This window comes from Mandrillus leucophaeus, unplaced genomic scaffold, assembly GCF_000951045.1.
Source record: "Mandrillus leucophaeus isolate KB7577 unplaced genomic scaffold, Mleu.le_1.0 Scaffold145, whole genome shotgun sequence".
Classification (NCBI taxonomy): Eukaryota; Metazoa; Chordata; class Mammalia; order Primates; family Cercopithecidae; genus Mandrillus; species Mandrillus leucophaeus.
Window position 1 is genome coordinate 4,646,344 of NW_012101421.1, and position 13,645 is coordinate 4,659,988.

The following is a 13,645-nucleotide window of genomic DNA, read 5'->3' on the forward strand; positions in this document are numbered from 1 at the left end:
GCTCTCAGCAGTGTAACCCTTAAAGTCCCAGGTGAATGAGTCTAGACGAGGATAAGAAGAGACCTGCCAAAGAGGCAATTGTGTAAAAAGCTGTTCATCCACATTTCCAACATCAGTGTTCAGTTACCATTGGAATGTAAAGTATATGTGTGTGGTGTGTGTTATAGGGAGAGTGCAGTAACAAATGGCAAAAGTTGACAGAGGCCAAATCATGGAAGGCCATGCTAATTTTATTAACTTATATAGTGCATAAAGTCTAGAATTTAAAATTACAAAGGTTTTCTACAAATCAATAAGAAAATACAAATAACCTATATTAATCAGAACAGAAACCCAATTCAATTATCTTAAACAAGAAAGGGACTTTATTGGCTCACAAAACTTTAAAGTCCGGAGGTAGGGCAGGCTTTAGGCACAGCTGGATCTAGGGCCTCCAGAAAAATGACATCAGAACTTAGTTCTCTTTCCATTTCTGCTAGCATCCAAGTTTCTCCTCAGACAGACTCTCTCCACATGGCACAAATTCAGGTTTACATGGTCCTTGATTCCTGGGATCTCCATAAAGCCTTCTTTCCAGTAGTCCCAGCAGAAGTTCTGTTGAGGGCTCTCCTTAGCCTGGCTTAAGTTATATACCCATTCTTTAATCACTGTGGCTAGGAAGCTGTGGGACTCAGGAGGCCAGGCCTGGTCATGTACTCACCTAAGCCACAGGGAATGGGTTCCCCACAAATAAATAAGGGTTGTATTACCAGAAGGTGGGAAAGGAGATGCTGAACAAACAAAAACAAGATACCCACACATAACCCAATAGAAAGCAGGTAAAGGATACAAACAATCCACAGTAAACTATAAATGGCCAATAAACATGAAAATAACCCCAATCTCACCATTTTTTTTTTATAGTCAGGGAAATGCAAAATAAGAATAGATTCTTTTTCGCCCAACAGATAAAAACTATCAAGTGCAGGTATGGTTATATGGGAAAATGAACATTTTCCATACAGTTGGTGAAAATACAGTTATGAAGGCCTTTGGGAAGACTAAAGGTGGACAGAGAACAAACCCTTTGACCCAACAATCCACCTTACTGGACTCCAGACTAAAGAAATATTCACACACATGCACAAAGACATCTCGATAGGATGTTTACTTTGGCAATGTAATAGCGACAGGAAAAAAAATTAAGGGAATAGTTAAATAATGGCATTTTCATACTATTTAATAATATTCAACCATTAAAGAAATTTAAAGACCTGTTATCTTTTTTTGAGACCAAAGCTACAGAATATGAGATCCTATTTATGTAAAAAGTGTTTTTATGTGTATGTATATTTGCATGGAAAGGTGACTAGAGGATGTATGTTAAACTGTGGTGAAATGTGATTGGTAGCATTGGAGAAAAGGGTCTCTCTATTCAAAGAACTGCGTTATTATTTTTTATACAATGAGAAGGTAGTCATTAGACTTTCGTAATTAAAAAAAGAAAAATGGGCAAAAGCAATTCATAATAGGAAATGCAAATGGCCAACAAACATGAAAAGATGTTCCTCCTCATTAACATTCAGAGAAAAGAAAGAAATTCTGCCTATCAGATTGGCAAACATTTTTAAGGATTCAGGGTTGGCAGACTGTAGGCAAACAGGCATTCTTACTAATGATGGAGTTGTAAATTGGTAAAATCTTTTTGGTACTAGTTCTCAAAACTGAAAACGTGAAATCTGATCCAATAAATTTCTAGTTATTCATCCTACAGAAATACCCACACAATTAGCAAAATACATCTACAGGAATGTTACCTATGCCTTTATCTATAGTGAACCTAATTATCAACCCATAGGGGATTAAATAAATTACAAAATATTCATGCAATGGAATAGTATATAGTTATGAAAAAAGAACATCTTTAATGTGGGCGGAGAGGAGGCAAGTCTCAGTGTAGTGCGTGTGAAATGGGGTTATGTCCTACTTTATATGGTAGCTGAGGATTAAGAGTTAATCCATGATAAAGCACTTCAAATAGTGCCTGTCACAGCAACCACAGTTGTCAGCTATTAACACACTGTTGATTAAATAAGTATATGCCTAAATCTGGAAGAATAACAAACCAAATTATCAAGACTTCTGGGTAACACTGTGAAAGGAAATACCCTTTTTCATTTTACATTTCTGCACTGTAAAAAATTCAAACCAGCAATGTATAATAGCTTTCACATTTGTTAACCATAAACACAAATTTATCAAGGTTTAATAGCCACCACCCATGGCATGGTGAATATGTCCCTGGAGTCTACAGAACCAGATGTGAGTTTTATCTCTAGGCCACATGCAAGTCACATGATCTCTGAATCTTGCTTTCCTAGTCTACAAACGTGAGATACGTACAGTGTCTTAAGCCAATGCCTAGCATGCAGATTATTTCAGTACATGTAACCCTCCCTTCAATTTACATGAATATGAGACATACTGCTAAAGATCAACAAGTACCAACTGGGTATGACTACAGAGAGCTTAACCTCCAAGAAAGCCAGAAGAAAAAAACCAGCAAATGCTCAGTGGCTACTGGGCAGGTATCAGCAGTCTGCATGACCTAAAATGACGCTCATTTGCTAACCAAACAGATGTTCTGGCGATGCCACTGCTTGGCAACTGCCATATCACCACTTCATCAGAAGCTAGGCACTCCCCCAAATTTCTAAGATTATCTGTGTGGGTAATAAATGAATGTGTGGATGGAATTTTAAAAATCACTACAGAGTATTCAAAATCAAATTTGTCTAGTGGGGACTAAGCCTAACCAGAAAAAGAAAGTACACATCTCATCATTTCCTCTTCTTGTGTGCTACCATCTAGTTTGTTTTGGTCCAGTCCCTTTTCCCCACAGAGCTTCGCCTTAGCCTCAGAATCCTTTCTCAACAATGCAGATATTAGAGCTGCCAAGACAAAGACAGTATTTGCCAACCCTAATACTACTTTTTCTACACTCACATTACCAAATATCTTTGGCATTTATGACAAATCTACCACAGGGAAGCTTCCTTGTATATAGGAACCATATACGATATTAAAAAGCATGACATAACAGCCATTGAGAGGTTGCTCCCTTCTTACCTACTCTGATACAAGAATTCTGTCATCCCAGCTGTCTTCCAAATATGCCACCTCAAAACCTACTTGGAAAGAAGCCAGTTATAAATAAATAAATCACATCATTTATCTTAAAGCAGAGGAGTTTATAGCTTTATTGGACATTGACTTGTTTTCCCTCAGCCACAGAGAAAAAGACCCAAACAAAAGTCCCTACATTTTCTTGTATAACTTAAAATACATTATATCATTACTACATATTTATACTTCAATAAATCTTAATCTATAAAGCACATTTTTTATAATTGTTATCAGAAAACCTATAAACAAGCTCCATTCTGCCTCACTTCTCCACCAGCTGGCCTTGCATTTATTACTATGCTTTTTAATAGGCTCACGCAAAATGTCACCTTCCATTTTTAAACTTGTTCCAAGCACCAGATATAACCAAAATCTCTGAACTAGGAAATATTTGTATTCACATGGGTCATTTTCCACACAATGATGCCCATTATAAAAAAGCCTCCTCTCATATTCTATATTTTAACTTCCAGAGTTTTCCACTCAACAGTAGAACCACAGTACTTGGAATTCTCAGCCAAGGAGTATATAATCCTACTACTACAATGTATTACTTTAATACATTTTTAAAAATGTGTTAAGACTGAAAATTAAAAAAAAAAAAATTCAATTCTGATAGGATAGTTAATAAACTAGTTGTTAATAGTCTAGTTGTTTACTTTTTAAATAGAACAGTCCATTCAACTTAATATGTAGGTACAACCTCAATGCTATTAAGAGATTGATTAGTTCTTTAAAAAGATTCACAAACTTCCAAATTGTGGTAAGAGTATCGTGGACTCACCTCTGAAGAACACTGGAGAGCGAGCTAGCTCTTTGAGCCAAGTCCTCCTCCCCCTCCAAATACAACACCCTGGTAAAAGAACTATAGTTCTGGGAACCTCACAGGTGACCTCCCCTGAGGAATGCTCAGACAAGGGGAAGAGGCTAACTCACATAAAACAGCAAACCCCTATGATTTACAGTGGAAGAATACCTACCTACTTATGGTAGGATTACAGTACCTAGCACAGTGCCTTGTCGGTAGAAAATGTTTAATAAACGCATGGCTGCTTTTTTAGCCTGATGTTCAACCCTTTTGTACCAAAGGAATAAAAAATAGGTAACCTGATACTTGTCCTCCTGTCAGGGAATTTTCTATCCTTAGCAAAGATGAAGGCAAAATAATGATGAATTTGATCATCTTTTTCTAAAAGCCATGACAGACCATTACCCTTATGTTTACATTTGCCCTTCAACACTGCCATCCACTACAAATATTTCCCTAGTGTTATAATTTCTACCTTCATTATTTTACAAGTGTTTATTGTTTAGACTGTATGCTTTTTAATAATATATGGGAAAACATTATTTTCATTAGTAAGATGACTCCAAATTATAGGGAGGATGAGTAGCTTTTGAATTTTCCTGCAGGCAGAATATAAATTCTTGGTACACTTCAATTCTGAGATCAAAGTATTTGTATATCTTCCCCAATCAAGGTGTTCCATTCACTTTTTGATGTTTTATCACCATCACTTCTTATCTGAGATCTTATGGCTCATTTTGAGGCTCTTAGCCATCCATTATCCTCTATTTTCTCAAATGCATATTCAAATTAGGTAAAAGGAAACAAGCGTAAATTTTTAAAAGATGGTTTAAAATGGTTTTCAGACTTTGTAATTCCTGTTGCCTTTTAATATATAAGGGAATGTATCCTTCTAAAGAACATTTCAATGATCAATGCAGAAATAACATATTTGTCTTTAAAAAAAAAAAAGGAAACTTTCAAGAAAGGGACAATGAATCAGGTAGTTCATTATTTGGAGAATAGAGACATAAACATCACATGGAAAATTTAGGCATTCAGACCTGAATTAAGTTTAAAATTTCAGTTTCTAGGCAGGTACGACACCATTTCTTTCAAGATAAAATCATAATGGTGAGTGAAGATTTTTACATTTCCCAGTGGATTTTCTGACAGTCAATAGGGAAAAAACTATTCTGCATCATTTCATATTTTAAATTTTGTCTTCATTTCTGAAGAAAAAGACCTGAGTGCTGATTTTTTTTTTCAATTTCTTAAACTTTCACAACATTCAGAAGTTTTTCTGCATTGTGTCTTCTCTGATGTCTAAAAAGATTTGAGCTTTGACTATACGATTTCCCACACTGAACGCATTCATAAGGTTTCTCCCCAGTATGGATTCTCTGATGATTAATAAGCCCCGAATTCTGGCTAAAGGCTTTCCCACATTCAAGACATTTGTAAGGTTTTTCTCCAGTGTGGACTCTCTGGTGTTGCACAAGAATGGAACTTCGGCTGAATGCTTTCCCACACTCAACACATCCATAAGGTTTCTCCCCACTGTGAATTCTTTGATGAAGAATAAGGGCTGAGCCCTGACTGAAGTGTTTTCCACATTCATCGCATATATGTTGTTTCTTTCGAGAGGGATTTCTCTTTCTTTCAAACCTGCCCTTGGGGAAACAGGTTTCTCCATATTTAAAAATCTGAGGAACACTCATATTGAGAGTACCAGGAACTTCATGGGATTCTACTGCTGAAGGAAGCTCCTGCTTTGGAGCTAGTGCTCCATTTTCAGTCCTACCATCATCATCTGAAAAAAACAGAAAATGTAAATATCATTCATTATCTATTAAGGGAAAAAGAAACCGAAAAAAAATTTTTTTAATGAATTAAATAGCTTGCACACATCTATAAACCACTCTGAAACGGTGTTAAGGCCTGTTCTCAAAAAAGAAAAAATGAAATTACTCTGAAATAACAGTGTAACATCATGATATAAGAGATCTCTGAATAAAACATAGGCAAGTGGTTTATAAACGGTAGTCAGAAAACAAAGGGCAGAAAGATGGTAGATTCTAAGATGGTTAGGGAGATAGTCAAAGTTATGTGGCTAGGTATGGATGAAACGTTGTAAGAATAAAAATAAAATAAAATTGGCCACTAGGAAATCATTATAATGTTCTTTTGCTTTGAGAAAGGGAGACATCAAAATACAAAGACATAAATTTTAAAAACCTGTCAGAAAGTGGCTATTTCTGAAATGAACAAGACAAGTCAGGTCACAGCCAATGTTAGGCTAAAAGCAGAACACAGGAGTCTTGACAAGAAGGGGCTGAAGATAAGCTAGGGGCATCCTGTGTTAACCAAACACATGACATAAAAATTCAGTATGCCCCTAATAAATGAAAGTTTTCCAATAAAAGAAGCTTGCCCCATGTGATATTTGTCACGGTACTTAGAAAAATGGTTATTTCTAAGCCAGTGAAACGTGTCCAATGAAAGAAAAGCCTGAATTACCAACAGGTAGTAGCATCACTCACATGCAGGCAGAGATAACGGCAAGTGACATTTAAGACTCTTCTGAAACTTCATGCCTTAAGGAGTAAAGATACAGTTAATCTAGGGTTAGCAACTGCCTTCAGTGAAGAGGGAAATAGTAAATAATTAACAAAAAGATAAAGTCAGGAGATAAGGCTAAGAGAGAGAGACTGAAAGGTTAGAGGACAGTGAGGTTTGGAGACTTGAAAAACAGAGGAGTGAGTTTGAAGATTAAGTGGAGACAAACGGCACACAGGAAACAGAAATTCCCAAGTGTGGAAGAGACTAGACAGCTGAAATAAGGCTATTTAAACATAGGTGAAAAGTCACTCTAAAATTCAGATGATAAGAAGTTGAAAATATCAACCCCATATATCAAGAATGATGCTTCTCAAACTTTACTGCACAGAAGAATGTCCCATGAAACATGTAAAACTGCAGATTTTCAGCAGACTTCAGCCCCACCCCAAAACTTCTGATTGGCTGGCACTGTCCCCTCAGATGTGAAGAAAACCTGCTCAGACCTCATTCAGTGACATATAAGCACCATCTCCAACTACCTCAAGGAATGGTTACTAAAGCAGAGTCAAACAAAATTTCATTTTAGTTCACATAAACATGAGAAAGCAATCTAGCAGTTTTAGGAATATACTGGGCCATATCAAAGGATACACGTAAGTATATGGTGTTAATGACCAATATATTGGGAAAGACCAGTCTTGTGAATTAATACAACTTTGAGCTTTTAGAAAAGCTTTTTCTGCATTTAAAGCATGTTATAGCTAAGAAGGCTTTTTTCGCGTAAATACTTAGAAAAAGGAAAAAAATCACTCCAAATATAATTTCTACAAAAGAAGCTTCTTAGAAGAAAATGACTCTAGGTAGACGTTGAAGAAAATCAGAAATAAATATTTGGAAAGACTTCAGTGATATACAACAGAGACATGAGAAGAGGTTTTCAGGTAAGCTTACTGTACCAATGGAATTAGGCAGGAGATTGAAAGTAAAAGGATGGAAAATGGATGACAAGTAATACTGAATGTAAAATAGAGGGACTTGGTCCACGGGTGGGTGCTGGCTCAAAGTAAGGCAAATGCTAGCCTGACATGGGCAACTCTTTTTAGGAAGGAAACTCAAAGGGAAGAAAAGGCTGAAGATGTTAATGTGTAGGAATAAAAGATCTGAGGCCAGCAAAATCAACTTAATCAGAAAAAAACTGAGATCTTAGATTAAGAGTGATATGATCCCCCCAACCAGTGAGAACAAGCAAAGTTCGGAACAAACGGCCTACGCTCTCTTTCACCCTCTAGTCCACACAGAGTTCTGGTCCTCACCACAGTGCCTTAGGGAATGGAGCTCCCAGGATGCCCACTTGAGCTGGTTCTCCACAGCATCAAGCTCAGAACTTGGTAATCCCTGAGCTTCTTCTTGAGATACCATGTCTTCTACTAGTACTTCCCGTTTTCGTCGACGGAGAGAAACCTGGAAACAGAAAGATGTGATTCAGAGAAGGAACTGTAATGAGAATCAGAACTAAAAACATGTAAGAGAAACCCCATAAAACAAATATTGCAGAAGCCTAGATGGCAAAGAAGCACAGATAACAGGGAGTGGTAGGGGCATGGGGGAAAAGGTATAAACCTAATTCTAATTTAGTTGAGTGGAATTAATTCAGCAGCTTTGCCTACTACTATGCCAGTGCTTCTGACCCAGGAAATGACACAAGCAGGCTCACCGGTTGTCCAGGGTCATCAAGTTCACTCTCCAAATCCTCCAGTACTGTCACTGCCTCCTCTCCATTCTCTGGATGATGATCTCGAACCCAAGTCTGTAGCTCTTTGGGTAGGATGGCAACAAACTGCTCCAGCACTACCAGCTCCAAGATTTGCTCTTTTGTGTGCGTCTCTGGCCTGAGCCACAGACGGCAAAGTTCTCGGAGCTGGCTCACAGCCTCACGGGGCCCAGGTGAATCCTGGTATCCAAACTGCCTGAATCGCTGTCGGAAAATCTCTGGGTCTGGGAGATGGTTCCAGGGGATACTTGATCCCTCTTCGCCATCAGGATCCTCCTCCAACTTCACTCTCAGAATTTTTTCCTCTTCATCTGGAGTTGGGATGATAAGTATTGAATCTTCTTCCACTGACTGTGCAGACATTCTGATTTATAATATTTCAAGAAAATACAACTGAGGCAGAATATAAGCCTCAGGGCAATACCCCGTTTTCTTCACAGGCACTCCTGAGGCACAAGAAATAAAAGATATATAAATAAGCAAAAATATCCTAAGAATTTGGACTTACACTGGTAAAAGTAAAAGATACTTGTTCTTTGATGGAGTTAAAAATTCCAGTCAATAACCTACACCAGGAATTGGCAAACTACAGCTTCGCGGCCAAATCTAGCCTGTCACCCATTGCTATACAACTCTTGCACCAATAATAATTTTCACATTTTTAAATGGCTGTGGTCTTCACCACAGTGCCTTAGGGAATGGAGCTCTCTAAAATCAAATGAATACCTAATGATATTTAGGGAATGGAGCTCCCCAAAGTTAAATGAATACCTCATGACAAGTGAAAATGATACGAAATTAACATGAACGTGTCCATAAAAAATTGTACTTACTCATACTTCACGCTACAATAGCAGAGTTGAGTAGTTTCAACAGACTAGATGGCCTAAAAAAACCCAACACAGTCATGCACTACAAAATGATGTTTGGGTCAATGAAGGACCACATAGATGACAGTGCTCTCATAAGATTATAATGGAGCTGAAAAATTCAAGATTCACCTAGTGACACTGTAGCTGTTGTAAGGTTAATGCATTATTCACATGTTTGTGGTGATGGTGGCGTAAACAAACCTGTTGTGTTGCCAGTTTAACACATACAGTTATGTATGGTACATAAAACTTGATAACAACAATAAACGACTATGTTACTTGTTTATGTATTTACTATACTTTTCATACTATACTATTTTAGAGTGTGCTCCTTCTACTTATTAAAAAAAAAAGTTAACTGCAAAATGGCCTCAGGCAGGTCCTTCAGGAGCTATTATAGAAGGCACTGTTATCACAGAGATGACAGCTCCATGCACGTTACTGCTACTGAAAACCTTCCAGTGGGACAAGATAGGGAGGCAGAAGGCAATGATATTGATAATCCAGACCCTGTGTAAGCCTAAGCTAATGCATGTGTTTGTCTTAGTTTTTAACAAAAAAAGTTCCAAAAGGAAAAAAAAATAAAAACTGGCTAGGTGCAGTGGTTCACATCTGTAATCCCAGCACTATAGGAGGCTGAGGCAGGAGGATCACTAAAGACCAGGAGTTCAAGGCTCCACTGAGCTATGATCGCACCACTGCATTCCAGCCTGGGCAACAGAGTGAGACCCTGTCTCTAAAAAATGAATTTAAAAATAGCAAAAAGCTGGGCCTGGCGCGGTGGCTCACACCTGTAATCCCAGCACTTTGGGAGGCTGAGGCGGACGGATCGCGAGGTCAAGAGATCGAGACTATCCTGGCCAACATAGTGAAACCCTGTTTCAACCAAAACGAAGGTTTGCTTTATTATTATGTGCTTAAAAAAATTTTACCACTTAAAAAATAAGGTATTTAAGAACTCCTTGGACTTAAAATATATGTGGAAAAAATGTTCACTTGCTGAGTAACAGATCACATAATATTGAAAAGATCATATGTGAAAAACAGATCACATAATTTTGAAAAATTATCTTGCACATAATACGTAAATATTCAGTCTTCCACCACACCATACGTACATTTATATTTATAATGATAGGCATTAATCACAGAAAATTCTATTAAGAAAAGGCACTCGCATTAGCACCTTAACTTCTTGCAGTGGTCCAGTGTCTTGTCCTTACACTGGATGACTCACAGTTTCCCCAGTTCTACCTTCAGGGAAACTGTATGCTGTTTCTGGACCTTTATTATTTGCACTATCATGCCCGTGCTGTTGTTTACGACACATACTAGCAATGAGCCATGCAGCCTATGAACAACAACTTAAAAAAACTTATCGTAACCCAAGCAAGATGAAGACTGGAATCAGAAAAGGCCTTATCAGACAAGTAATACATACTGGTTTAATTAAATACCCTGGAGTGTGGTGGCCTTACAAATAAGGTCTAGCCAACATTGATTTGTTCCTATTCCAAGACCCTGCTTATCAACGGTGCAACTATTTCTACATATATTTCTCTTCCTTTTATGCTGTAGCGCATACTGCTTGTGGGAAATGGAGGGAAGGCCAACGGTCCCGACAATGTTTGGTCAGGGCGCCTCGTTCCAGGTGATCGCCCACCTTACTGCTGCATAGACCTGCTGTGTACCCCGATCCCGGCCAGTCCTCTAGCCCCTCTTCCCAGCACTCAGGACGGCGGATTTCAGATGACCAAAGACCACCCTGTGACAACAGCGTCGGAACCACGGCACTTCCGCCTGCGGCCGGTGGGACTACAAATCCCAACAGCCCCGCGCAAGTCTCGCCCCACTACCACCTCCTCCCAACACAACTCCCAGAACCCTCCGCGAGACGCCAGGGCCTCGAAATAGAACAAAACCGGCCGGTGGGGGAGGGGGAAGGTGAGGGTCTCGGAGGACACCGGGGGTTAGAGAGCTCTCTGCAGACGCCGAAGACCCAAGCAAGCCCGCCGCCTACCTCTCCCCGCCCCACAACTGCTAGGCGCGGAGAGCGCGGCCTGTTCCCCGCGCCTGCCGGGAAGCTGAGGAAGGTCCCGGGAAGGCTTCCCCGCCGGCTCCTGCTAAGAGGTCCGCAGACCCTGGCCCAGTGTCCCCCTCCCTCTCATAACGTTCCCCGCACACCGGCGCAAACCTCTGGCTCAGGAACCGCAGCAGCTTCGCTGTCCACGGCAGACGCAGAAACGCCGTTCACAAGCCTTTTCCCAGAAGCCCCCGGCACGGGCTGCTTCCGGTCTGCGGGCCTGAGGAGGCGGGGAGAGGTAAAGCCCACGTTGCCATGGAGAAGCGCCCCGGGCGGGGGAGGGGCGGCCCCACGACAATGACCGCATTGAGGCTGCGCTTGGCCTCGCGCCTCGAACAGCCTAGCGTCTTCTGGACCGTTTAAAAGAAAAGAAAAAGTAGAGGACTCTACCATTAAGATAGTCCTTACAGTTTCGCAAGCCCTTTCACGTGCATTATCTTGTGGATCCTCTCAGTAATTCCCTGCAAGAAGGAATAAAAGCGAGTATTTGTGAAAGCTTACTACATTGTGCCAGGCGCTCTCGTCGTGCTTTACATGTCATTTATTTTTTCACAAATAAATGATGTAGGAACTTTCATTATCCCCATTTCACAGCTGAGATAGTTGAGGCACAAATACAGTAAGTAACTTGACAAGAGCTCACAACTCATTTGTGGGTAGCAAGATTTGAAACCAAGACGTGATTCAAATCTTTGGCTCCCACTAGTTATGTCACGGAGCTTTATTCTGACCTATTTGTCAGGAAAACTAGATGAGACAGGTTAAGGGTTTTGGCAACGATGTCACGGTGAATTTGTAGAATGCATGGTCATCTTCAAGCTGGGCATTTTATACCATAAAACAGCTGCTGACGCAATCATTTATTACAAATCAGACCACTTCACTCCCCTATTTAAAGCCCTCCAATTTATGCCATAATAATTTATGACATAAAAACTCCTTATAATGTCTTGTAAGTCCCCCATGGTCTGTTGCCTGCCCGCACCCCCAGACCCTGGCGCCCCCAGTCACCTCAGCTCTTCAGCTCTGTGTGGCCCAAGATCCTCAGCCTCACCGCCAGCCTTTCATGACACATGACCCTTCATAGCACTATTATTAATGGAAGTGATCTCATTTATTTACTTGTTTTTTGTTTTGTTTTGCCTTTAAGTCCCTTAAGGGCAGGGACCTTGACTGTCTTGTTCACCACAGCATCCCAGCCTAGACCCCGGAAGCTGACTGCCTGGTAAATAGAGAACACAACAAATGTTTGTTGAATAAATAAATGAATTGTGGGATGGTTACATCGCTGCCTTTAGTTAGGTCACATGATTGGCATCAGACACCACACAAAGGAGCCCTGTTGTTTAAGGACTGGTCAAAAGTGTAGATCCAACCTAACATAAGCATTTCAAGTTCCTCAGGCTTTGACTTTTTGCCTCATTCGGGAAAATGCCCTCTGCAAAGTGCCGTCAGGCTCTGCTGGGTTCGTGCATGAAGCAGCAAGTGAGCCAGCAAGCTGATGGTATACCATTGCTTTTCACTCCGACCAGAGCCTTTCTCACAACCCGTGCTAACACTTCTCTCTTCATTGCAGGAAGCTTCAGAAATCCAGCCTTTTCACTCTGCTACTTGGATACGGCCCCCAAGCAGCTGGGCTGCTCTTCCCAACTTTTCCCTCTTTTCTGATTCATAAAGGCTAGCTGAAGTCATTTTTGTTTTATGAGTTTTTACATCTAATTAGTGTTGGAAAACAAAAATCTCAAACGAAACCTTGGGGAAGTTAAAAATGTTGCAAAGTTTTACAAAACCCTTTTCCTGTGATTATATTCTGTTTGTTTTTGAGACAGGGTCTCGCTCTGTCACCCAGGATGTAGGGCAATGGTGCAATTTTGGCTTACTGTGGCTTCAACCTCCCGGACTCGGTGATCCTCCCACCTCAGCCTCCTGAGTAACTGGGCATTTTATACCATAAAACTGGTGCTGATGCGATTATTTAAAATTACAAATCAAACCACTTCACTCTCCTAATTAAAGGCCTCCATTTTATGTTGTAATAATTTATCTTGAAATGCTTGTGGAAGGCTGGACTTACACTTTTGACAAGTCCTTAAACAACGGGTGTGCTCCACCATGCCCAGCTAATTTGTTTGTTTGTTTGTTTGTTTTTCAGAGATGAGGTCTTCCTATGTTTCCTAGACTGCTCTCCAACTCCTGGGCACAAGTGACCCTCCTGCCTTGGCCTCCTAAATTGCTAGGATTGCAGGTGTGAGCCACCGTACCTGGCCTCCATTCTATTCCTAATTCCTTCTAAAATACTACATGGAAACCACAGTGAGGTTTTCCTCACTAAGTTACTCTTTTGAAGGCAGACGCTAATAACACCTGCTTTGAAACACCATCCTTCTGAAGTCCTCTGGGATTTT

General features: G+C 40.2%; 1 protein-coding gene across 3 annotated transcripts; it reads right to left on the reverse strand.

Annotated features, from left to right (window-relative positions):
• Positions 1–209: 209 nt before the first annotated feature.
• ZNF24 (zinc finger protein 24) lies at positions 210–12,448 on the reverse strand. 3 transcript variants are annotated; one of them, XM_011974425.1, is made up of 5 exons: positions 12,252–12,448; positions 11,649–11,701; positions 8,229–8,731; positions 7,828–7,975; positions 210–5,765 (listed from the first exon to the last, which is right to left on the reverse strand). In XM_011974425.1, exons 3-5 carry the CDS (start codon positions 8,646–8,648, stop codon positions 5,227–5,229), a joined length of 1,107 nt encoding a protein of 368 aa, XP_011829815.1. In that variant the 5' UTR covers positions 8,649–8,731; positions 11,649–11,701; positions 12,252–12,448; the 3' UTR covers positions 210–5,226. The 3 variants fall into 3 exon arrangements, with proteins under 3 accessions (XP_011829815.1, XP_011829813.1, XP_011829814.1); XM_011974423.1 differs by lacking the exons at positions 11,649–11,701; positions 12,252–12,448 and adding an exon at positions 11,352–11,606; XM_011974424.1 differs by lacking the exons at positions 11,649–11,701; positions 12,252–12,448 and adding an exon at positions 11,342–11,444.
• Positions 12,449–13,645: the final 1,197 nt, after the last annotated feature.